Genomic DNA, 21,577 nt, shown 5'->3' on the forward strand with positions numbered 1-21,577 from the left:
TCCACCAGGAACGCCGAGCGGTAACCCGTAATAGAGCGGGGCGGGGTAAGGGAGGAGGGGCGGAGCTACGGCAGGGAAATAGGTTTGAAGGCTGAGGGGCGGGGTAGAGCCGAGGCGAGTTGGGAGGATCGTTAATAAGGGTGGGGAGGTGGGATACGCCCTTTCATGAGTCCCTGGAGCTGCGGGCGAGACCGGCTGGGCCAGTCCTCAAGTCTTCAGGTGCTGGGAGAACCGGGAGGGGCAGAGCGGGTGTGGAAAGAGATCGGGAGTCCGGGAATTAGGGTCTGCTTGGGCAGCCAGACTTCTGAGGGATTATCCCGATCTAGAAACCGGACTCCCACTGAAGGTGGCACTGTTGTTCTAACGACAGGCTTTGATGGCATCTAGGGGAGGTGTTCACAGAGACTTTTTTTAAGAAGAGAATGAGTTTTAAAACGTGAATTTCAGTATTCTACCTCTTAGGACTTTTTCTGACTTCCCCGAACGTGTTATTTGCTTTATTATTCCCAATTGGTTGCCCTATAGAGATTTCACAGTAAAACCCTTAAATGAAAAGGATTGTGCTCTATGCTTGTCTTAAGTGAATAAGGCAAAGTAGGGATAGCGACATGGGGCCCAGTAGGATTGTCAAGAGACAGAAAGAAGCATCCACTGCTGAGGGACAGGGAAAAACTGTTCTATCTCATACACTTTGACAGGTTTTCATTTGACAGACAGAAAGCTGCAAAACTTTGGCATTTTTATTCAGACGTATAAAAACAAAACAAAAAATTTCAGAGATAAAAACAGATACCCCAGTTTCCCATCCAAAGGGACAGAGGTCTGAAGCTGGGTCCTCTTTCTATTCCTACTGGAAGCTTCCCACGACTGGATGAGAATAGCTCCTGAAAGTGGCTCTTGGGACCCCTGTGAATCTGTCCCTTGGGTGGAGCTCATATACAGCACATGTAGGCTACGGTTTACACAGAAATATCCAGTTATTTTTCCTTCTGACCACCCCCTTCCACTTCCTAGGATAAGAAGTCAGGGTGAAGGAGGAGGCTACAGTAGTTGTTGGAGTTAGACTTGATTCAGTGCAAAAACAAGAAGACGGTGCTCCTTCCCAGGGCTCTGGCTTACATCCGTTTTCCCTGATACCTTACAGTAAGCGCACGTGCGTTGGGAGATTTTTAATCCTGGACCTGCTGCTTGATTTACTTAATCTCTCTAAGGCTCCTCTGTCCATGCGATGCTCCAGGCAAGAATACTGGAGCATGTTGCCATTCCCTCCTCCAGGGGATCTACCCGACCCAGGGATCGAACCCGTGTCTCCTGTGTCTCCTGAATTGCAGGCGGATTCTTTACCCACTGAGCCATCAGGGAAGTCCCTCCTTAAGGCTCAGTTTCCTCATTTGTAAAATAGGATTATACCTAGGTCACAGAGTTGGTGTGAAGGATGAAGTGAGATATAATATAGGTAAAGTTTAGCAGGATGCTTGGCACATACTAAATGCTCTATCAATAGTAATCATTAATATCTACTCCCAACCTCTTTCTTCACTCCACAAGATTTCACTTCTCATTCTTTCTGCGGGGTTAAGGATCGTAAGCCAAAATTTTCCTTTCCCCTGCCAGGTTCCCCCCTTTCCTCTTCCTTTAAAGTCTAAAGGGAAATAAAGGCATACTTTAAAGCCTAGTGTCAACAAGTCAGATTCTAAGAAAAAGGGACAGGAGTAATCCTTCATATCTCCAGGGAGTTCCCCTGAGGAAGCTGAGGAATGGGATTGGGAAAGCACACAAAATAGGGAAAACCATCTCCTTTCCTGGCATCAGGAAAGAGAAAAAGTGCACAGCTGGCTACATAACCAAAGAAATTTGTGTCAAAGTGTTTAAGGCCTCCAGACTTTGAATGGAATTGTCTAGGACTAGGAAATGGGGCTGAGACCTGTGAGGGAGAGAGACCAAGAAGAGAGTTACTCTCCAAAGGCACTAGCTGCCATCAAATGCTCCCTGAGCACCTCAGTGAGCAGGGGCTATATTCTCTGGGCATTAGCTTTGGGGAAAAGCCTGCTATGCCAGTAATCAGGGTTGTCAAAGGCAGAGTCAGTGGCTTCTAAACTACGTAAAGTTTTGAGGCGGGCATAGTGGACCTGGGGACCATGGAATACAGGCCCCTGGAAAGCTCTCATTTCTTCATACCCTTGCTCAGAGGCTGGGCAGGCGTCCATGGCTGCATAGTCCCCCCCAGGACCTCCTCCACCGCGTCGCCGATTCATGTATTCATAGTCCTCGTCTGGAGTTGTGCTGGCATTGGGCATGTTGGGTACAGGGTTGAGCGGGCAACTCTGTGTGCTGCCCAGGGAGGCACTGAGGTCTGACCCCACATCCATGTACTCGTAACCCAGCTCCTCGAGGGAACTGGGCCTAGGGGGACGAGATGGGCTGCACCTTCTCCTCCGGTTCATGTATTCATATTCCTCATCGTCGTCGTCTTCTGTACCCAGAACAGAACTGAGACCCACTGAAGAAAGAGTGCCTTCCCGGGAGGAGGTACCTAGGGGTAGAGAAGAGAGGCTAGGTACGTGGTATTCCTTCATGGTAATAGGCAGTGGGGAGTAGAAGGGTGTTAGGAAAAAATGAATAGGGAAGGATATGCTCAGAGAAGACAAAAGGATTAAGAGGAGCCTGCAGAAGGAGGATTAGAGAAAGATTTGAGGAAAGCACTGCAGAATCAGGCACCTTTGATGTGTGCATCTGGCATGACATAACCATTGACATCCTCTTCCTCTAAGCCTGGTGGGGACTGTGGGGTGACAGGAGTAAGCAGGCTGTGGCGCTGGGAATGATAGGCACTGTCTCCTCTTGGCCGTGGGCTCCGGCTCCGGCTTCTGCACATAGACACCTTCTCCTGGAGCTCGGCCTCGGAGCCTGTCACGTGGCCCTCCGATGATTCTGATGCCAGGCGTCCCCGTGGCACTGGGTGTAGAGAGGCTGGCCGGGGGTACCGTTCATTGCCTCCAAAAACTGCAGACTCCTAAGGAGAATGATACATGGTGATTTACACAGAAACGAGGGAAGAAGAGAAATCTGTCTAGGAAGAGATTGGGCTGTTCAGCACCTTCTGTTCTGTAGAACCCTGATCAAACCAGAGATTTCCAAAGTCTCCCCTGCTACTCTACCAATCCTAGGGCATTGCCACCCAACCTCTTGGTATCCTCTTTTTTAAATTTTTTAAAAAATGTTTTATTTTATACTGGAGCCTAGTTGATTAACAATGTTATGTTCGTTTCAGGTGTACAACAAAGTTATATGTTCATCTATTCTTTTTCAAATTCTTTTCCCAACTAGGTTGTTACAGAATCTTGAAGCAGAGTTCTCTGCCGTATAGAGTAGGTACTTGTTGGTTATCCATTTTAAATATAGCATCTTGGCCTCCTCTTAAACAGACCTTACCTGGCCAACCTCCCCAAGATTTCCCTGGTTCATAGGCATATATCCAGATGATGGACTTATAAGGCTCTGGCTCTAGGATGAAAACAGTGAGGAAAAGGTTTAGATTAAGAGAGAAATCTGCTCACTGCAGAGGCCTTTGAGTAATTAATATGGACATCTGTGGGGTTCCTGAGGGTGCACGTGTGCAGATGGCTTATAAAGTCTTAGGAAACTGGAAAGTGTCTTACCCCGCGTGGTCGATTAAGTGTTCCAACTGGCAGGCTAAGGGCAGAGCCTAGTGTGGTTGCCAGATTCTCCTCCTCTGCCTCCAGCTCCAGGTCCAGGTCTAGTTCTGGCTCCAGCTCTACTTCCTCCAGTTCCTTGTTTGTCAGAGGCGGGGGCTCTGCCCCGGGGGAAATTCCAGGCCCACTCTCTCTCTGTGAGAGCAGGTGATTGTTAGGGTAGATCCTGGCTCCAGCCAAGTTCCCCTTTCTCTAGATCTCCTTGGTACCTCCAGGTCCCTGCTCACCTTTATGACCAGATACCGTGGTGGGTCTCGGGCCATCCTGGTGAACTCATTGGCTAGCTCTTTAAAGGTTGGTCGAATGTTCTCATCAATCATCCAACCTGGGGATAAGATGTAGGAAGCAGAGCCATAAGAGGGGAATGGAGTAGGGAGTAGGGAGGGAAGTCACTTAGAAAATAGCTGATGCTTTGTTCCCTCCCCTCATCTTTGTGTGGAGAGCCTGACGTCCAACAGCATCACGATACTGTGGAGAGTGCTTAATGTTTATTGGGCAGAGACCATCTGGGGCATGCACCGCTGTTCTGGGTATTCACTTTTCATCACTGAGCATTGTTTATCTGTGCCCTTATTTTTCTTTTCTCGTCAGTTCAATGAAGCAATAATGAAGTTTAAAAAAAAAAAAAAAAAGCTGAGACCAGCCCGTAACTCACACTTGACCATGACCATGTAGACATCAATGGTACAGATCTGGGGCTGTGCCAACCGCTCCCCCTTCTCCAGCAGGTCTGGTATTTCAGCCAGTCGCAGCCCTGCGTAGGGCTCTGCCCCAAAGGTCATCAGCTCCCAAACTGTCACTCCTGGTATAGGAAGACATGACTAGTTGATGGCAAAATAGTAGACCTGGGCATGCAGATGAAGGGAAGGTAGAACTTGATCTGACCCAGGATCTGAAGGGCTTAGAGATTCTAAGAAAGGGTCTCAAAAGGCAACTTTGGAATTTGGGCTATTAATATTATGGTGGGCATCCAGATGGACTGACCATAGCTCCAGACGTCACTCTGGTGTGTGTATTTCCCAAAATGGATACTCTCCAGGGCCATCCACTTAATTGGAGTCTGAGGGATTAAAGACAAAAGCATTACCAGCTGATTTCTACACATTGTCTTAGCATTTCTAAACCCAGGTTCTCCATTGTTCTTTCCTTTTTTGCTCCCTAAATTTTTATTTCTGGCGTCTCCAGGTTCCTCTCCTTGAACTGATGGAGAGCATCAGTTGGCCGGGTCTGATGGCCTCTGAAGGAGACCGCAGAGCACTCGCTCCCTGTCCCCGTGCCTCAGCCCACGCCCACTCCTTACCCAGCCTCCGCACCACCTTACCTTGGATTCACTGTATAGTAGCTGCTTATCATCAGGGGGCAGCAAGTCAGCAACCCCAAAATCTGCCACCTGAACCTGGCTGGGTGATTTCAGTAGCACATTTCGGGCAGCCAGGTTCCTATGCACCATGCCATGTTCCTCAAGGTAGTACATTCCCTGTAGGGAAGGAAGTTTTCTCAAGCTTGGAGAAATGGGTTCTCAACTGAGCCCCAGAATCACCTCAAACCCTCAGGCACCTCTCAGCACTTCCAGCCCCGGGGCCCCTCCCTGCAGGCCCGTAGGCAGCTCCACCTTTAACCTCCTGCAGGCTCCCCACGCTCACCTTGGCAATCTGCACTGCCCAGTTGAGCAGCAGCTGCGGCCCCAGCGCGGCCCGGTGTTGCCTCACGTGGCCCAGCAGGGAGCCCAGAGGCAAGTACTGGGTGACGAGCTGCAGGGACGGCCCCGGACACAGCCCCAGCAGCCGCACGACGTGCGCGTGGTCCAGGCTGCCGACGGCCAGCATGTGCTGACAGACGCAACAAGAAAGGTCATCCTGGGGACACACAGGCCCACGCAAAACCAGCCCAGGGCTCCCCCAACATTCAGGGGCGTCTCTGCGGCTAATACAGTGCCTGCTACACAAGACCGTGTTTCTGCATAATCGTATCTGATAGCTATCCTCTCCTCGTGACACGCTCAACACCCTGCCTTCACTTACGTCCGTCACAGCTTGAAAACTTTGCCGTCCGCTCTTGTCCTCAATGACTTTAATGCAGACTGGAATCTTGATTGATTCACCCTCAGGAATCCACACACCCTGGGAAGTTTTGGGCAGGAGTTAGCCTAAGGTCATTCTCCCCAGGCTGCTCCTTTCCCTGGATCTTTTTTTCCTTCTTCCAGTTTCATTGAGGTATAATTGACATATACTACTGTATATGTTTAAGATGTACAGCATAATGACTTGACTTACGTGTATCATGAAAAGATTACCACAATAAGTTTAGTGAATATCCATCATCTGAGAGAGAAAGAAACTTAAATAGAAGTTTCTTTCTTATGATGGGAAATCTTAACTTTTAAGAGGATTTACTTTCTTAACTACTTTCATATATAGCATACAGCAGTGTTAATTACATTTATCACATTTTACATCACTTAGTGGGCTTTCCCAGTGGCTCAGCGGTAAAAAATTTGTCTGTAATATAAGAGCTGCAGGAGATGCAGTTTCAGCCCCTAGGTAGGGAGATCCCCTGGAGAAGGGCATGGCAACCCACTCCAGTATTCTTGCCTGGAAAATGCCATGGACAGAGGAGCCTGGCAGGCTACAGTCCACGGGGTCGCAAAGAGTCAGACACAGCTGAAGCAACTTAGCATGCATGCACGTCACTTAGAACATATTTATCTTATAACTGTAAGTTTATACATTTTGACTGCCTTCATCCAATTCCTCCTCCTCCTACCCCAATGGAGAACTTGGGCTTCCCTAGTGGCTCAGAGGTTAAAGCATCTGCCTGCAATGCGGGAGACCTGGGTTCAATCCCTGGGTTGGGAAAATCCCCTGGAGAAGGAAATGGCAACCCACTCCAGTATCCTTGCCTGGGAAATGCCACGGACAGAGGAGCCTATGTGGGCTACACTCCACAGGGCAGCAAAGAGTCGGACACGACTGAGCCACCTCAGTTTCTTTCTTTTCTACCCCATCTCCACTTCTGGTAACCTCCAGTCTCCAGTCTGACCTCTTTTTTTCTGAGTTTGCTAGTTTTTGAAGTCTGACCTAGAACACTGTTAAAAGGTATGTGATGAAAAGCTCTCTCCCCGATCTCTCCCTTCCTTGCTCTAGATCCTCCCCTCACCTCCCCAAACTTCCTGTGGGCCACTCACTTTGTGCACACTTCCGAAGATGCCGGAGCCCAGCACTTTAAGCTTCCTCAGCTCTGTTTCTTTGAAGACTCGGGCCAGGACTTTGTTAGCCTTCTCACTGGGATCCAGAGGCTCTACACTCTGCAGAACAGATTTCGGGAAGGAGGTACTCAGGAAAGCCCACTCCCATGTCCCTCTCCGGCCCCCTCGCCACAGGTGCCTGCCAAGAGCAGCAACGCCTGAAGGGGTGGGAGCAGGAGGAGAAATGTCTCTATTCTTAGAAAACGTTTCAGGCCTATTGGGGAATAAGACCTTGAGGACTGAGGAAGTTGTGTTCATGAGATCAGAAATCAAGAGGGCTGGATTTTCCCTTTGATGGAGGGATAGGGGAGAGGGTTGGTAATACTATCACCTTGATTAACTTTTCAAACTTTGAATTTTTTATTTTATATTGGAGTATAGCCAATTAACAATGTTGTGATAGTTTCAAGTGAACAGCGAAGGAACTCAGCCATACCTTGAGTCCTTTTATACATTTTCTGTTTTTCACAGCATTTTCACATACATCCTCCTCTTTCACCCTTACAGCCATCTTGTAAGGATGTTACTGTTTCCTCTGTATATGTGCATAAACTGACAGAGAAGGAAGGTAACTTCTTCAAAGTCACGTGGCAAATTAATGGCAGAATCAGGAGTCCCCCATTTCTCTGGGCAGAGTCCTTTCTGGTGGACCATACCACCTCCTTGAGGAAAGGGACCAAGGCTCTGGGGAAGGAAGAGGCTCTCCAAGGGAGATGATATAGGGCACATTTCCAGGGTAAGATAGGCACTCACCTCACCCCGTTCCAGGTAGCGCCTCATAGCCCTCTTATTCTGAATCTGGCGTCCACGCCAATAGAGAAAAGTGCTGCCCAGGATCAGGAAAATTACTGCCAACCCTACTACCACCGTTAAGGCCATTGCCAGATGGGTTTTGCTGTAGGACAGAGAAGCCCAGAATTATCCTGGGTCTACGCTTCCCATACAAATGTCATTTATACCTGTACTAAACGTATAGAACAGATCTTGGGCAAGAAGTTAACATGCACATCTGTGTATACCCTTGAGCAATAAAGGGGCTAACCTAAATCTCCACCCCAAGACTACTGCAAGTTGACTTTAGGAAGGCAGGCCAGAAACCTGGATTCCTGTGTCCCTGAGTCCCATGATTGTAGCCTATATATAGAAGGCCAGAATGAACAGACTCAACTCTTTGCAGGAAGTAACTGCCCTTCTCCAGATATCCCCAGCTCCCTATACCTCTAAGCCCACCATACCTGATCAGTGGCAGCAGTTGGCCTAAACAGTCTTGTAGCTCTGGTCCCTTACACCTGGAGAAGAAAGTCAGCTCCTTAAATGCGAGCTTGGGAGACTCCCAAGGGAGGCTCAATTCCAACAACCTCAACATATAACATTGTTTCAGACCCTTCCATGGCATCCAGTCCTGGAGCCCAAAGCATATCCCAAGACATGGCCCCCATCTCTGGCTCAGCACCCTCCCCGAGTCCCTCTCTTGAATGACACCCCCGAGTTAAGGCTATACCAGGCATCTCAAATTGTGTTGTCATTTTGAGTGGTTACTGAGTTTCCCTTTCTCCAGGGCTTTACCGCACAGCTGGGAGTGGTTCTTCCATCACAGTTCCTCTCTGGAAAGCTCTACTTTCCCCCTTGTTCTGTGCTCCTGCCCCTGTTCCAATACCCTTTCATCATCCCATCACTGACCCCTGGGTGCAGTTCTCGTGACAGGGCCGGCATTCATTCTGGGCATCTGGGTACTTGTAGATGGGACCCTTGGCACCGAGGACTCCAAAGGGGCAGCTGCTCACGCAGTGGGGCCCGTCTCGAAAACTGGCACAACGGGCACAGGCATCAGAGCCCTGAGCGGGAGAGAGCGGGTCAGGGTCAGCGCCACACGCCCAGCAAGAGCACACCGATCACTCGGCTTCCTGCGGCCTCCCTGTGTCTCTCTAAGGCCTTGGACTTTGGCCACAGCAGTCCCTCTCTCCCATAGAGATCCCGGCGCTGCTACTGTACCGAACCATTGCACGTGGCACTGCCCTCCATGGGCTGGCATTCCGGGTGGCAAGAGAAACATTCAGCTTCACGGGCAAACTCACGAGGCTCCCTGGGTGGGGGGCGGGGGTAAAGAGAGGGGAGTCAAATCCAAGGCCTGACCTGCCCTGATCCCCCAACCACAGGGCCTCCTACCTAATTCCTGCCAAGGCACATGCAGAAAGCTAGCTAAAGGCTTTCAGGTGCCACCTGAACATCTTCCTCCCACGGCCCAATCCCCCTACCCCTTCTTGACTCTCCTCCCTCACTGTACCCGTTCAAGAAGTTGCAGTGGGTGACACAGACACCTCCTCGGCTGTAGTTCTGGCAAGACAGGCACTGGCCAGGGCCTGGGCCCCAGCATCCTCCAGAGCACAGTGGATCACACACTTTGCCTTCAGCCACTGGAAAGGAAGGGCTGGGTTAGGAGGAGCCTGAGGTCTCCTAACAAGCCTTTTCCTCACTCTTGCTCATCACTGCTGCTGCTGCTAAGTCGTTTCAGTTGTGTCCGACTCTGTGCGACCCCATAGATGGTAGCCCACCAGGCTCCCCCATCCCTGGGATCCTCCAGGCAGGAACACTTGCTCATTACTGTTTCCAGCCTAATGTCCCCCTCTCCTTGGCTCCATCCCTCATCCGTTCTCCGACTTGCAGGGCAGAGCAGTCCTTACACCCCTCTCCCACCTGACTCCCCCACCCATCTGTCCTGGGCCCTTTCCCTCACCGCAGTCTCTGCGGGGCCGATTATGCTTGATGTCCAGCCTCTCTTCTGAAGGCCCCCGGAGCAGCCTGGTCCAGTTCAGGGCATGGTGGTAGCACAGCTGCCTGTTGGCGCTGATGTAGATACGCCCAGCACTGATTTCTCTCAGGGATCGGAAGCCCAGAGACGTCACATTCAAGTTCTTCATGATCAACAGTGAGAAGCCCCGACTGTGAGCAAGGATACCAGATGAGAGGGGAGACCACAGAGGAAAAACTGACCAGGCTTTGGATTCACCTTCCTTCAACAGATTTGATCTGAACTAGTCACTGAGAGGGACTTCCCCTCCTGTAGCCTTTGCCCCATCAAACGCCCACTGTATAAGCATGCCTGGTAAGTCGCTAAGTCATGTCCGACTCTTTGTGACGCCATGGACTATAGCCCACCAGGCTCCTCTGTCCATGGGACTCTCCAGGCAAGAAAGCCATGCCCTAACGGGATCTTCCCAACCCAGGAATCGATCCCACGTGACATCTCTGTCTCCTGCATTGGCAGGCAAGTTCTTTACCGCTAGCGCCACCTGGAAAGCAGGTGTGAGACCAGACCTTATATTTCACTCAAGATGCCTAAGAAACAGAATTCTTTGCCTCCACACCCCGTACTCACTTGTAGAGGCTTCGGCCCCCAATGGTCGTCAGGTTTGAAAAGACACTGAAGTTGTGCATGTGGGGAGGCCAGGACTGGATGTTCAGGTAACCTGCAGGGACGGAGGAAGGCGTGTGATGGGGAGTCTCCCCCTCCCCTTCTCAGCTGCTTGGGACACGGTCTTCTCCAGTGATGACACTGCGGTTTGTGCCCAGGGCTCATCTGGTGCTCTCGGAAAGGGCAGCCTCTTCCCCTCCCACTCACCCGTGATCTCCCGCACTGTCCGAAAGACATTGAGCTTCTCAGGGTCCAGAGCAGGGATCTTGTGCCAGGGGTCTCTGGAAAGAACAGTGAAGACCAGTCAACAAAGTAGAAGCATAACCTAGTAGCAGTAGGCATGCCTAGTTTCCAAATACCATTCTTCACTAGAGCCAGCTTGAGCGGATCAAGAATAACTGAACTGGTTAACTGGAATAATGATTCTAACAGACTATGAAACACTGACTCAAACCAGTATCCACACAGATCAAACACACCAACACGTAAATAAACAGGAAGGAAAGGCTCTGCCTAATACCAGAATGCCAACAAATTGGCATCTATTTGTGAGGTACAGGAAGGCCTGGTGTGCTGCAGTCCATGGGGTCACAGAGAGTTGAACACAACTTAGCAAGTGATCCACACAACAACAATGGAGTTAGAAAAGCATCATCTGGCAATTCTCATAAAAACTGGTTCCGGGGACTTCCCTAGTGGTCCACTGGCTAAGACTCCACACTTTCAATGCAGGGGGCCTGGGTGTGATCCCTGATCAGGGAACTAGATTCCACATGCCACAGCAAAGACCTGGCATAGCCCAATAAATATTTAAAACACAAAAAACTGCTTCAAGCAAGTATCTCCCCTGAAAATACTTAATTGAAAAGGGAAAATAACTTTAGAAAAGCTGGCAGACACCACCTTAACCAAATGACCAGAGGCAGCATCACCAGTAGTGGGACAGATGACCATCACGGGCCTTCTTGATAGGATGCACTGAGACCACGTCTGTAGTGTTATCAGAAATGCCTAACTTGAGAGGGAGGGGGCACAGCTAAACCTGTGGCTGATTCATGCTAATGTTCGGTAGAAACCAACATAATTCTATAAAGCAATTATCCTTCAATTAAAAATAAGTAAATTTTAAAAAGAGGTACAGATTTACAATTACAAAATAAGTCACGGGGAGGTAATATACAGCATAAGGAGTATGGTTAATGTAATGATTTTGTACGGGGACAGACGGTTACTAGACTTCTGCTGATATTATAGTGCATTTAAATGTCAAGTCACTAGGCTGTACATCTGAAATTAATGTAATATTGTATGCCAACTATATTTCAATAAAAAAGATTTATGTAAAAAAAAATGCCTAACTTGAATCTAAGTGTGAGGAAAACATTAGACAAACCCAAACTGAAGAACATTCTACCAATCACCTGACCTGTACTCATCAACAATGTCAAGGACATGAAATGTTACAGATTAAAGGAGATAATGGATGTACATGTATGATCTGGGACATTAGTAAGACAATTAAGAGAAATCTGATTAACATCTATAGATTAGATAACATTTTGTATTAGTGCTAATTTCTTGATTTAAACAAATGTACGGTGGTTAAGTAAGAAAATATTCTTGTTTTCAAGGAACACACACTGAACTGGCACTGGGGTGAGAGGACACCATGTCTGGAAATTTGCCTTCAAGTGGTTCAGAGAAACAAGAGCGCATATAATGAGTGTGTGTGTGACGTGTGGAGAGAAATGACGAAGCATGTGGTACACTGTTTGGAGGAGGCACTGGCACCCCACTCCAGTACCCTTGCCTGGAAAATCCCATGGACAGAGAAGCCTGGTAGGCTGCAGTCCATGGGGTCGCAGAGTCGGACACGACTGAGCGACTTCACCTTCCTTTCCTTTTCTTATGGTACACTGTTAACACTTGGGGGATCTGAATAAAGACTATGTGGAAAATCTTTATTAGATGTAACACTGTCCAAAGAGGTGGCCCTAATGTCTCTCTCTCACACTCACCGTAAATGCTGTCCTACGGGCTGAAACGTGCCCTGCTCTTTGTGGCCCCATACAAGGAGCAGAACTAGGTGAAACAGCTGGAAGTCATGGGGAGACAGACCTTTATCCAATTTGAGAACACTTGGAAACCTTTAAGGAGGAGGCCACTCCGTCCCTGTCCCTTGCCATTCAGGTGGCTGAGCTGCTCAGGGTGTCTGAGGGGATTCAAGCCCCGGGGAATTAAGCACTGTCCGGTCCTGTGTGACTGCTAAGACTATGACCTAACTTCCTGATCAGCTCCACGTACAAAGGCTTGAACCAGTGCAATGAACTGTGAGGGGGCTGATGGGGTCGGGGATCAGAGGACTCTCTCACCCATTGAGGCCAGTGATAAGAAAGTCCAGGTTGCCCAGGATCTTGGTGCAGTTCACGAATCCATCAATGTTGCTCGAGTCCACAGTCTGGAAGCGGCTCCCAGAGCCTGTCCCCTCACAGGCTGCAAACACAAGAGGCTCAGTGTGGGGATGAGGGGTCGGGGCTGCGTAGTCTCAGGGGAAAGGGTCTCTCTTCACCAACTCCTTTCCACCTCGTACTCACCTTTCGGGCACAGACCCCCACAAGGTTCACACATCTTGAGTCCATTTTTATCTACTTCCATCTTGTCAGGAGGACAGGCCCTGACACAAGATGTCTGATCCACCACAAAGTTATCTAGGAAAGAGGAAAGAGATGAGGGAGGGACACCGCCAACGACCAGCTGAACCTCCTCCCTCCTCACCTGCAAGGGTTTGCTCCAGCTTGACCACCCGAGGTTCCTTAAGTGCTGTCTCATGGATTAGAAAGGCCCTCTGCTCTTTGGATCCAAAAAGCAGAACTAGGAGCAACTGGTGGAAGTCATGGGGAAATAGATGGGGGGAATAGGACATAGGGGCCATTTGTTAAGGGTGATGATCACAACCCATTGCCCTTTACACTCTCAATTAACCTCCCAACTTGATCCATTTCACCTCCTAAAATTGCATCTAGGGAATTTCCTGGCAGTATAGTGATTAGGACTCCGTGCTTTGACTGCTGAAGGCTCGAGTTCGATCCCTAGTCAGGGACATGGCCAAAAAAAAAAAAAATTTTCATCTAAAACCCTGGTTCATATTGTGGAAAGAAGCACAAATTAAGGGGTAGGATGTGCTTACCCCTGGGGTAAGATGTGTAGCAGGAACCAGTCTGGCAACATGGCCAGGACTGCCACTCAAAATATCACCCTTGACTTAAAGTTTTATTTAGCCTTCATTTATATCCTTGAAGTTGATAAAGTCTTGCATTTTATTAGTGAAGTTGGAAGATGTATCATTTGTTTGTTGTTCTGTCCCCTCCCCCAATATTAAACGTGAAATTTGATTTGTTTAAACTCTGGATGAATCATAGCTTACTTTGCATGTCCAGCTAATTTGCTTCTATACATTTTCTTTGATTCTCTTTCTCCTTCTCTCAGGGTTTTTACTCAATATAGATGTGTGTGTGTATAGATACATAAATAGATAGATTGATCTTCTTAGAAGTTTTTTGAGGTGCAAGTTTCTCTGTTTTGTTTTTCTCTGTGATTTATGTACATGATGCTGAGATTCAATCACTACATAAAACTCCTGGCTGTGAAAACAAAACAAAAAACCCAAAGGACTGTTTTTTCCACCAGCTCCGGGGAAGCTATGTGTCAGTCGGATGCTGGTTTCAGAAGGATTCACTGTTCCTTCCATTCTCTTTTCCTCTTTCCTCTAGAAAGAAGCTCACCCTAGTGATTGCAGCCCATGCATTAAACAGGACAAAATAACAAATGTGTGGAATTCATATTTTTCTAAAGGGAACTTAAAAACTGCTGCTACATGTTATATACAAAATTGGTTTACACCACATGAACAGAGAATCCCAAGTTCAGTTTTGGTACTTTTCCTTCCTCTTTCTTTTCAGTCATATAGTACCTCCAAATTCAAAACGAGAAGAAAAGCTGTTCTGTATCATACCATCTATGCAATAAATGTTATATTTTAAGAACAGCAGGTCGCTGGTCACACACACACAAATAAGACAAGATAAATAAAATCCTGTCAGGGACTTCCTTGATGGTCCAATGGTTAAGAATCCGTGCTTCCAGTGTAAGGGGCATGGGTTCAATCCCTGTTCCGGGAATGAAGATCCCACATGCTGTGCAGTATGGCAAAAAAAATATTAAAAAATAAATAAATAAAATGGATAGGACTTCCCTGGTGGCACAGTGGAAGGGAACCTGCCTGCCAGTCCAGGAGACACAGGTTCAATCCCTGGTCTGGGAAGATCCCACATGCACTGAAGCAAAAGTCCATTGCCACAACTCCTGAGTCTGGGCTCTAGAGCCCACGAGCCGCAGCTGCTGAAGCCTTTATGCCCACAGCCCGTGCCTCTCAGAAAGAGGAGCTGCCGCCATGAGAGGCCCACACATCGCAGCTAAGAGAAGACCCCGGTTCACTGTAAATAGAGGAAGCCCGCGCAAAGCAACGAAGACCCAGCTCTACCACACACACATAAATAAATGTTTGTAAAAATGTGGCTGAAAGACTAAAATCCTGGTTCTGCTACCATCATTCCTTCCCTCCAGACACTTACGGGGACAGCTGGCTACACACACCCCTCCATACTGATACTTGGTGTGGGGATTGGGTTCCAACTGGAAAGTGAGCTTGTTGTAGACGAGAGGCTGTGGGCACTGGCGTACACAGGCCCCACTGTCATTGAAGAGCCGGCAGGCCTGGGAATGCAGAAGGCTCATGAGACTCATGTTACATGTGCACCCGACTTCCTCCCCAAGGCCCACGTCCCACTTCAGAAGTCAGGGGGCGGAGGCAGCACGTACGAAGCAGTCCGTGTTCTGAGGGCCCGAGCAGCCGCCCGCACACTCGTCGTGGCAGCACTGGTTGGGGTTGGGCCCAAAGCAGTGGCCGTTGCACTGGGGGGCACAGATGGTCTTGGTCACTGTGGGAGGAGAGGAAACACAGCCGTCAGAGCTCCCGCGACCGTGTTCGGAGGCTCTGCTCTCCCTCACCCTCTTGCCCTCTAGGCTCATCATCCCCCCCCACACACACACAGTTGGGGTGGAAAAGGATAAGAAAGTGTACACGAGTTTGAAGTTTTTAAAATGAAGTTAGACCCACGTGTCTGGCAGTCTTCTGGTCCAGGACCCCAGCATCGCCCCTTGCAGGCCTCATGACAGGGGGGACCTGGTTGGGAGGGAAAGAGGCCGTCAAAAAGGCTTGCTCAAATCAACAGGGGATGATGTCAGCACACAGGCACCCGGTCCCGGGCAGCGAGGAGCCAGGGCGGCGCCCCTCCGTGCCCGCGCAGAGCAGGGCTGGGCTCCAGTGAACCTGTCAGCCCGGGGCGGAGCCGCGCCCCCACACCACCCACAGGGCAGCTGAGGGCAGGGCCTGGGGCCGTCCCAAGCCAGGAGTTTGGTTCTTCTCGGCTCACTGAACTCAGCAGGAATACGTGCAAGTGAGTGGACAGGGAGTGGCAGCCTGCAGCCGGGGGCAGGTGGGCTCCAAGAAGGGAGGGTGCTGGATCTGGAGCCAGACCTGGCCTCTCACGCGGCACGGAGCTCCCCAGCCCCTTTCCCTGGCACCCTGCCTCTGCAGTTCCGGCTCCAGGCGACCGACCTGCATCAACCTGGCAAGCTCCTTGGGTGAGAGCCTGCGGTTTGTTCAAGGGAGACTGGGTTCGGATTAGGGACACGCTGAAGAGCAGAAGGGAGTCGCTCCGGCTGGCTGGGGGGCAGGCTCGATCCCAGCCACTCACAGGTCTTGCCGTTGTTCTTCACCACTATCTCAGCGTCCCGGTCCCGCACGATGTCCCTCCAGTCGATTGTGTCCATGTGACAGAGTTTCTCGTTCTTCTCAATGTAAACACCCCCTGACAGAATCTCTGAGGTAGGGAAGACCAGCGCCAGGGTCAAGGGCTAGTCAGGGGAGTCCCCGCTCTCCCCTCCCTCCCCACCAGCCTGAGAGGCCACCCCAGTCAGGAGCGGGAGAGGTGGGGCAGACAGATAGAGCCAATTAAGTCCAAACCGCAGACGCGGTGCAGGAGGAGCCGGGCTGAGAGAAAGCCCTGCCTCCTCAGACACCTGTCCAGATCCGGTTGAGCCAGAGGGGGAGGGGAGGGGTAGGAGAGGAGCCCTGACTCAAGCCCGCACCCACAGCCCCGCGGGCCGCCCGGCCTGTTTCTCAGCTGACTGGGACAGGGAGAATTTCAGCACCCAGCCTGAGCCCTCGGGCTTGGGGGGCTGGTTCTGGGGGTGGGGGGGTTCCCATTCCCAGAGAAGGAGGGACATTAAGGTGCTGTCCTGAAGTCAGAGGACTGGGGAACAGCCCTGGCTCCAGCTCCAGCCCCACCAAGACGTGAAGACCCTGCCCCGGGGGGCAGTGAGGGCTGTCTCTCTGTTGTTCAAGGAGGAGTGGACCTTGACACCTAGTGGTCAGGGTGGCGGGCGCCCTGAACGGGGCGCTTAGAGGGAGCGGTCTGGGGTCACGGTCAAGGAGGCACCTGTCAGCGGGTGGGCTGAGGGCAGGCCTGGAAGGAATCGCCGGGAACTGACCGGTGAGCTGAGTCAGGCGGAGCTGGCGCAGTGCGTGGCTAGAGTTGGTGTTGTAGTTTAACATGACAAAGATGGCAAACTTCCCATCGTAGACCTGGGTCCCCCGCACCACTCGGAGGTTGGGCAGAGGCAGTGTAGAGAACTCGTTCATGGCCACGAGGACATAGCCGGTCACTTCTCGGATCCACTGTGACGGAGCAGATTGCGTCAGTGGGAGGGACAAGAAATGGGGCCAGAAGTCTCAGTCTCCTTTCCTCTCTAAGGCACTGAGGAACCTCTAACTCCTTTAATTCTTTCCAAGTCCTGCTTTGGAGTAGGGAATAGCAGGTGCCACAAGACTTCTACAAGCGAAGATGGGCTGAAGAAATATTGGGAAATTCTAGGCTCCAGGCCTTTCCTTCCAAGGGCCAGGGCGGTCATTGCTTCTCCCTGCCTCACCTCCCCAGGTGCCTCCCAGTCCCTGGTGTAGAATCTACCCCACGCCTGCCCCTTCCCGTGGCCAGCCCTTCTGTATCCCCAGCTAAAGCCACCAGTCCACAGGGCCTGGATTCCAATCACTGCCCCTATTTACCCAGGCTTGGATCTTAGAAACCATTGAGTTTTAGGAATGCTGAACGCCAGCTCCAGCACAGGGTAACCCCGAGGACAGGAAACAGGCTTCAATAGTGAGGACAAGGGGGGAAATGCTGAGACAGAAGGTCAGCGCTCTAACCTGCAGAAAGGAGAGGTCAGCGTTGTGTCCTGTGAGCACGATCTCCAGGTTCCCCATCACTACCTCACACTTCTCATAGAGCTTGTGCAGCGTCTGGTATTGGTTCTCAGCATCTCCAGTCACGCTCAGCCCATTCAGAGTCCCAGGGCACACTGTTCCAAGTGGAGGGGAGCGTGGCAGGGGGCTGGACATATGTTTTCAGCCCCATCCCCCCAAGACCACCCCCTTGGTTGCCCTCCTCCGGTAACACTCAACATGACCGGAAGGCCGCTGCCCCCCACCCTCAACCCTAGAGGCAGATACCAAGGCTGAACTGAGAGCTTTAACTTCCTCTTTCCCCCAAATCCCTTCACTATCCCCCTGAACAGCAAGGTGAGATTTCCTTCTCCCACCTGGGCCTCCTCTGGCCTCTTTTGGGTACTACTTTGGGTGCTGAGGAGTTAATCAAGGAGGATGTGGGGTTGTTTTCCGCTCCCTAAGAAGAAGTTAGAAATGGACCACAACTTGGTTACCCTCCTCTTCCCTGCCCCCACTCCAACCGGGCACTTCTCTACCCCCATCCTGCCTCTCTAGGTCCTGGAATAAATATCTCTTTGGGGCAGCACACAGCCCCTATTGTGTCTAGGGAGGGTGGGATGGGGGCAGAGGGTGGGGGCAGTGCCTGGGGCCACAGTCCGGCCCACAATGAGGCAATTCTATCTCAGAGGAGGGGGCCGCTCCACCCTGTCCCCAGACACCCTGTCCTCAGCAGCAACCCCCCTCCACCCTCAAGCCTTGGGTTCAGACCAGTGACCTCACTAGCGGGGGGCCTCTGGTGGTGATGGTGGTAGTGGGGGTCAATGTAAGCTTTGTCTTTCAAGCTGGAAGACAGGGAACTGGTTGCCTAGCCCGCACCCCCTCCCTAAACTCTGGCTTCCCTCTCACTCCTTTCCTCATCCCCACACATGCCAGCTCCCTCCACATCACACTTTCCAGCCCTAGAGTATTTTTCAGCAAATACAGAGAAGTTGGATGAAAACAGCAGTCTCAGCCTTCTGCCCGACTTCATTGTCAAGGAGATTCATTACGAAGTCTTCCAACATCGCTCACTCACTCAATCCTCACTCGCTGTCAGTCTTGGAGGTTCGCTTTACTTTGTGAGTGTGGAGGAGGACACGGGGGCTTTGGGGCAATCTTGGACCCTGAAGCCCTACCCTGTCTCTCCTCTGGCTCGTGAAGGGCTGCGGGGGAACGGGTAGATACCACCTGTTCCCGCCACCCTTCCCTGAGGCGCTGGCAGCCTAGTGGGAGGCAGGAGTGGGAACGGAGTGAGGGAGGTGGGTGAGGCCCCAGCGCCTCCTCCTGAATGCACCCCTAGTCTGACCTGTGAGGGGCTCCCATTCCCTATCACTCCCCATGAAGGGAAAAGGGTGAGCTAGGCCTGGCCGAGGAGTAAACAGACACGAGCTCCCAGAGGTGCCCGGGTCGAAAAGAAAACCACTACAAGGCTGGTTGTTTCTGCAACAGCCCCACCCCAACGCCCTTCTTGGCAGGACACCCCCTCTTCCAAGTCGGGGCGCCAACCTTTCTCCCCAGATAAAGGAGGAACCAAGATTTCTGCGCAGGGAGGCGGGGTGTGTGTGTACCCACGCGCACACACACGCACGCAGACACGTCCACGGCCCCCCTGCTGGCCCAGAAGTCCCCAGGGCTGCGTCCTCGGGCTCCTAGAGAGGAAGGAGCCCTCCCCGGCCCCAGCCCGCCCACCTGCCCGCAGGTGTCCGTGCAGACTTTGGGTCAAGCTGGGGAGACTACAGTGTGAGAGGTCCCGGTTCCCTGCCACCCTGAGGGTAAAGTCCATATTACACAAGCAGGAGCAAAGGGCTGGGCGGGAAACTGTGAACAACACCTCGGAGGAGGAACAGGCTTCTAGGGGAGGAGGGGCGGGGGAGGGGAATTCAGAAGTCCCCGCACTACCAGCGACCAGGGCACGGGAGGGCCAGTGCCACAGGCTCCCCTTTGGGAGAGAGCACTGGGGTGGGTCGGAACAAGAATCTCCAGCCCCTCCTCAACCAGAGGCCTTCTCCCCCAAGTCCCCCGCCCCCATCACCGCCAGGACAAAGGGGCTATAGAAGGACTGAGACGGGGCCGGATGCCCAGAGGCTGCAGGAGCCAGATAAAGGGTAAAGAGACCCAACCATGCCTGCCTCCTGTCTCCCTCAGGGAAGGCGGCCAGGATCCGGGACTCCTGGGTTCCCGGCTGAAGATTCCAGGGGTGTGAGCGGGACAGTGAGACGGTCACTTTACTCCATCTCTCCCACTCCAATCCCCAGACCCCCGCCCTCCACCAGCTGGGAGTGTTCACATCCCAAGATCCCAGGGTCTAAATTTAGGCCCAGCAACTGTGAGGGAAGCACAGGTGTTTCTCCCACTCCCACCCTGGGGAAGGGGCCCTGACGGTGCCAAACCTCAAGCTGAGATCTGGGGGGAGGGGAGGAAATCAACACAACTCCTCCAGAGCCAGCAGCCCCGGCGCCCCTCAGGTGTCCACGGTCCCAGAGACACCCCAAAGAGGTGGGCTCGGCTGGCATAGGAGTGGGAGGAGGAACAGAGCAGTGATCTGACTGGTCTAGACGGCTGGAGACCGCCAGACAATAAACAGAATGGGAGTGGGGGTGAAGCTGGGTCTGAGAAGGACCTCCCCCGCCCCCCAAGGATAGGGGGCTCAGAAGCCAGGACAGGTGCCCTGTCAGCTCTCAAGTTGGGGAGAGAAAAGACAGAGATATAGCGGCTGGAAGTCCTTAACCCCATATCTCGTGTGGTCCTGGGCTCTGTACATAGTAGATGCTCAGTAAACATTGGTTACATTGATCTGGGGTCTAACAAAAAAAGTTTGGTCCAGTGGGGGACCAGCAAACTTTATTATTTCGAGAGAACGAGGGCAGTCAGCCTCGGCGTGGCCTCTCCCCCTGGTCACCTGGACTTAGCCCCCAGGTTAATCTCCACTGTCCCCAGGGCAGGCCCACTCACGGAAGAGGAGGTGCCACTCTTGTTTTCCAACACTAGACAACAACAACCTCCCCCCCTTCCACAGCTCCGCCCTGTCGGCAAAACAACGAAACTGGAGCGTGCTGAGCCCCGGGGGCCAAGGAGGTCTGGAGCAAATCAAGACCCCCACCTCCGTGTCCCGCTTCCTCCAAGATCTCCACCTCCAATCACCCCCTCACGTTACAGAACGGAGGTCCTCGCCCCCGTCCCTGCAGGGCCCCTCAGAAGTGTGAATGGTTTCAGCATCCCCAGGAGAGTCAAATCCGAGGGTCTGCGATGCGCCCAGGAGGCGGTGGCCGGGCGGCAGGTCCCGGAATCGCGTCCCCGCCCGGACCAAGCCGAGCACCCGATCTAGACGGTCCCGGGCCCAGGGGGTCCCAGCCGGCCGTGGCTTCGCACCCCAGCCTCGCGCAGCCCAAGCTCCTGCCGCTGGCCTCCGGCACCCCGCGAATCCGGGTCGGAATCCCGGGTTCCGAGCCCGCCCGGGCTCCCGCGCCGCTTACCTGCCTGCGAGTTGCCCACCTCGGAGCCCCGGGCCAGGCTGAGGAGGAAGCCCAGCACCTGCAGAGCCCGGCTCACCCTCATGACTCTAGCGGAGGGTGAGGGGCGCCCAGCCCAGGCCGGCCGGGAAGGGCGCTGGACTAGGGCATCGAAGCGGAGCCACCTGAGCCGCCAGCGACCCGGTAGCGGCGGCAGAGGAGGTTGCGAAGTGCAACCGGAGCCGGAGCCCGGGGCGGGATGGCAGGGGCGGAGTGGAGTCTGCGAGGGAGCGCAGGGGGAGGGGGTGAGCCTCGGCCGCGCCCCCTCGGGCGCGAGGCTGGAGCAGCGATTGCCGGAGCTTCGGCGGCCCGCCCCGA

The 21,577-nt window shown here is 52.4% G+C and overlaps 1 protein-coding gene across 2 annotated transcripts; it reads right to left on the reverse strand.

Moving 5' to 3' along the window:
* Positions 1 to 722: 722 nt before the first annotated feature.
* Positions 723 to 21,446, reverse strand: ERBB3 (erb-b2 receptor tyrosine kinase 3). Of its 2 annotated transcripts, XM_061132424.1 has the most exons (28): positions 21,224 to 21,446; positions 17,694 to 17,845; positions 16,982 to 17,168; positions 16,186 to 16,311; positions 15,546 to 15,611; positions 15,248 to 15,366; positions 15,001 to 15,142; positions 12,964 to 13,077; positions 12,742 to 12,862; positions 10,577 to 10,650; positions 10,334 to 10,424; positions 9,692 to 9,897; positions 9,242 to 9,371; positions 8,950 to 9,040; positions 8,638 to 8,792; positions 8,193 to 8,246; positions 7,711 to 7,852; positions 6,898 to 7,017; positions 5,735 to 5,833; positions 5,357 to 5,542; positions 5,035 to 5,190; positions 4,698 to 4,773; positions 4,369 to 4,515; positions 3,941 to 4,038; positions 3,660 to 3,848; positions 3,433 to 3,504; positions 2,719 to 3,013; positions 723 to 2,533 (listed from the first exon to the last, which is right to left on the reverse strand). In XM_061132424.1, the coding sequence occupies exons 1-28, from the start codon at positions 21,303 to 21,305 to the stop codon at positions 2,013 to 2,015; spliced, it is 4,011 nt and encodes a 1,336-aa protein (XP_060988407.1). In that variant the 5' UTR covers positions 21,306 to 21,446; the 3' UTR covers positions 723 to 2,012. The 2 variants fall into 2 exon arrangements, with proteins under 2 accessions (XP_060988407.1, XP_060988414.1); XM_061132431.1 differs by lacking the exon at positions 3,433 to 3,504.
* Between the last annotated feature and the right edge of the window lie 131 nt (positions 21,447 to 21,577).

This window comes from Dama dama, chromosome 3, assembly GCF_033118175.1.
Source record: "Dama dama isolate Ldn47 chromosome 3, ASM3311817v1, whole genome shotgun sequence".
NCBI classification, from domain to species: Eukaryota; Metazoa; Chordata; class Mammalia; order Artiodactyla; family Cervidae; genus Dama; species Dama dama.

Bases quoted from the DNA above. Each gene is read 5' to 3' on its own strand.
- ERBB3 (XM_061132424.1), bottom strand. From the start codon at position 21,305: ATGAGGGTGAGCCGGGCTCTGCAGGTGCTGGGCTTCCTCCTCAGCCTG. The intron at 13,078-15,000 runs GTAAGTGTCTGG...CCTCTTTCCTAG, and splicing joins GTGTGTAGCCAGCTGTCCCC to ATAACTTTGTGGTGGATCAG. The intron at 5,834-6,897 runs GTGAGTGGCCCA...AAAACTTCCCAG, and splicing joins TCTTCGGAAGTGTGCACAAA to GGTGTGTGGATTCCTGAGGG.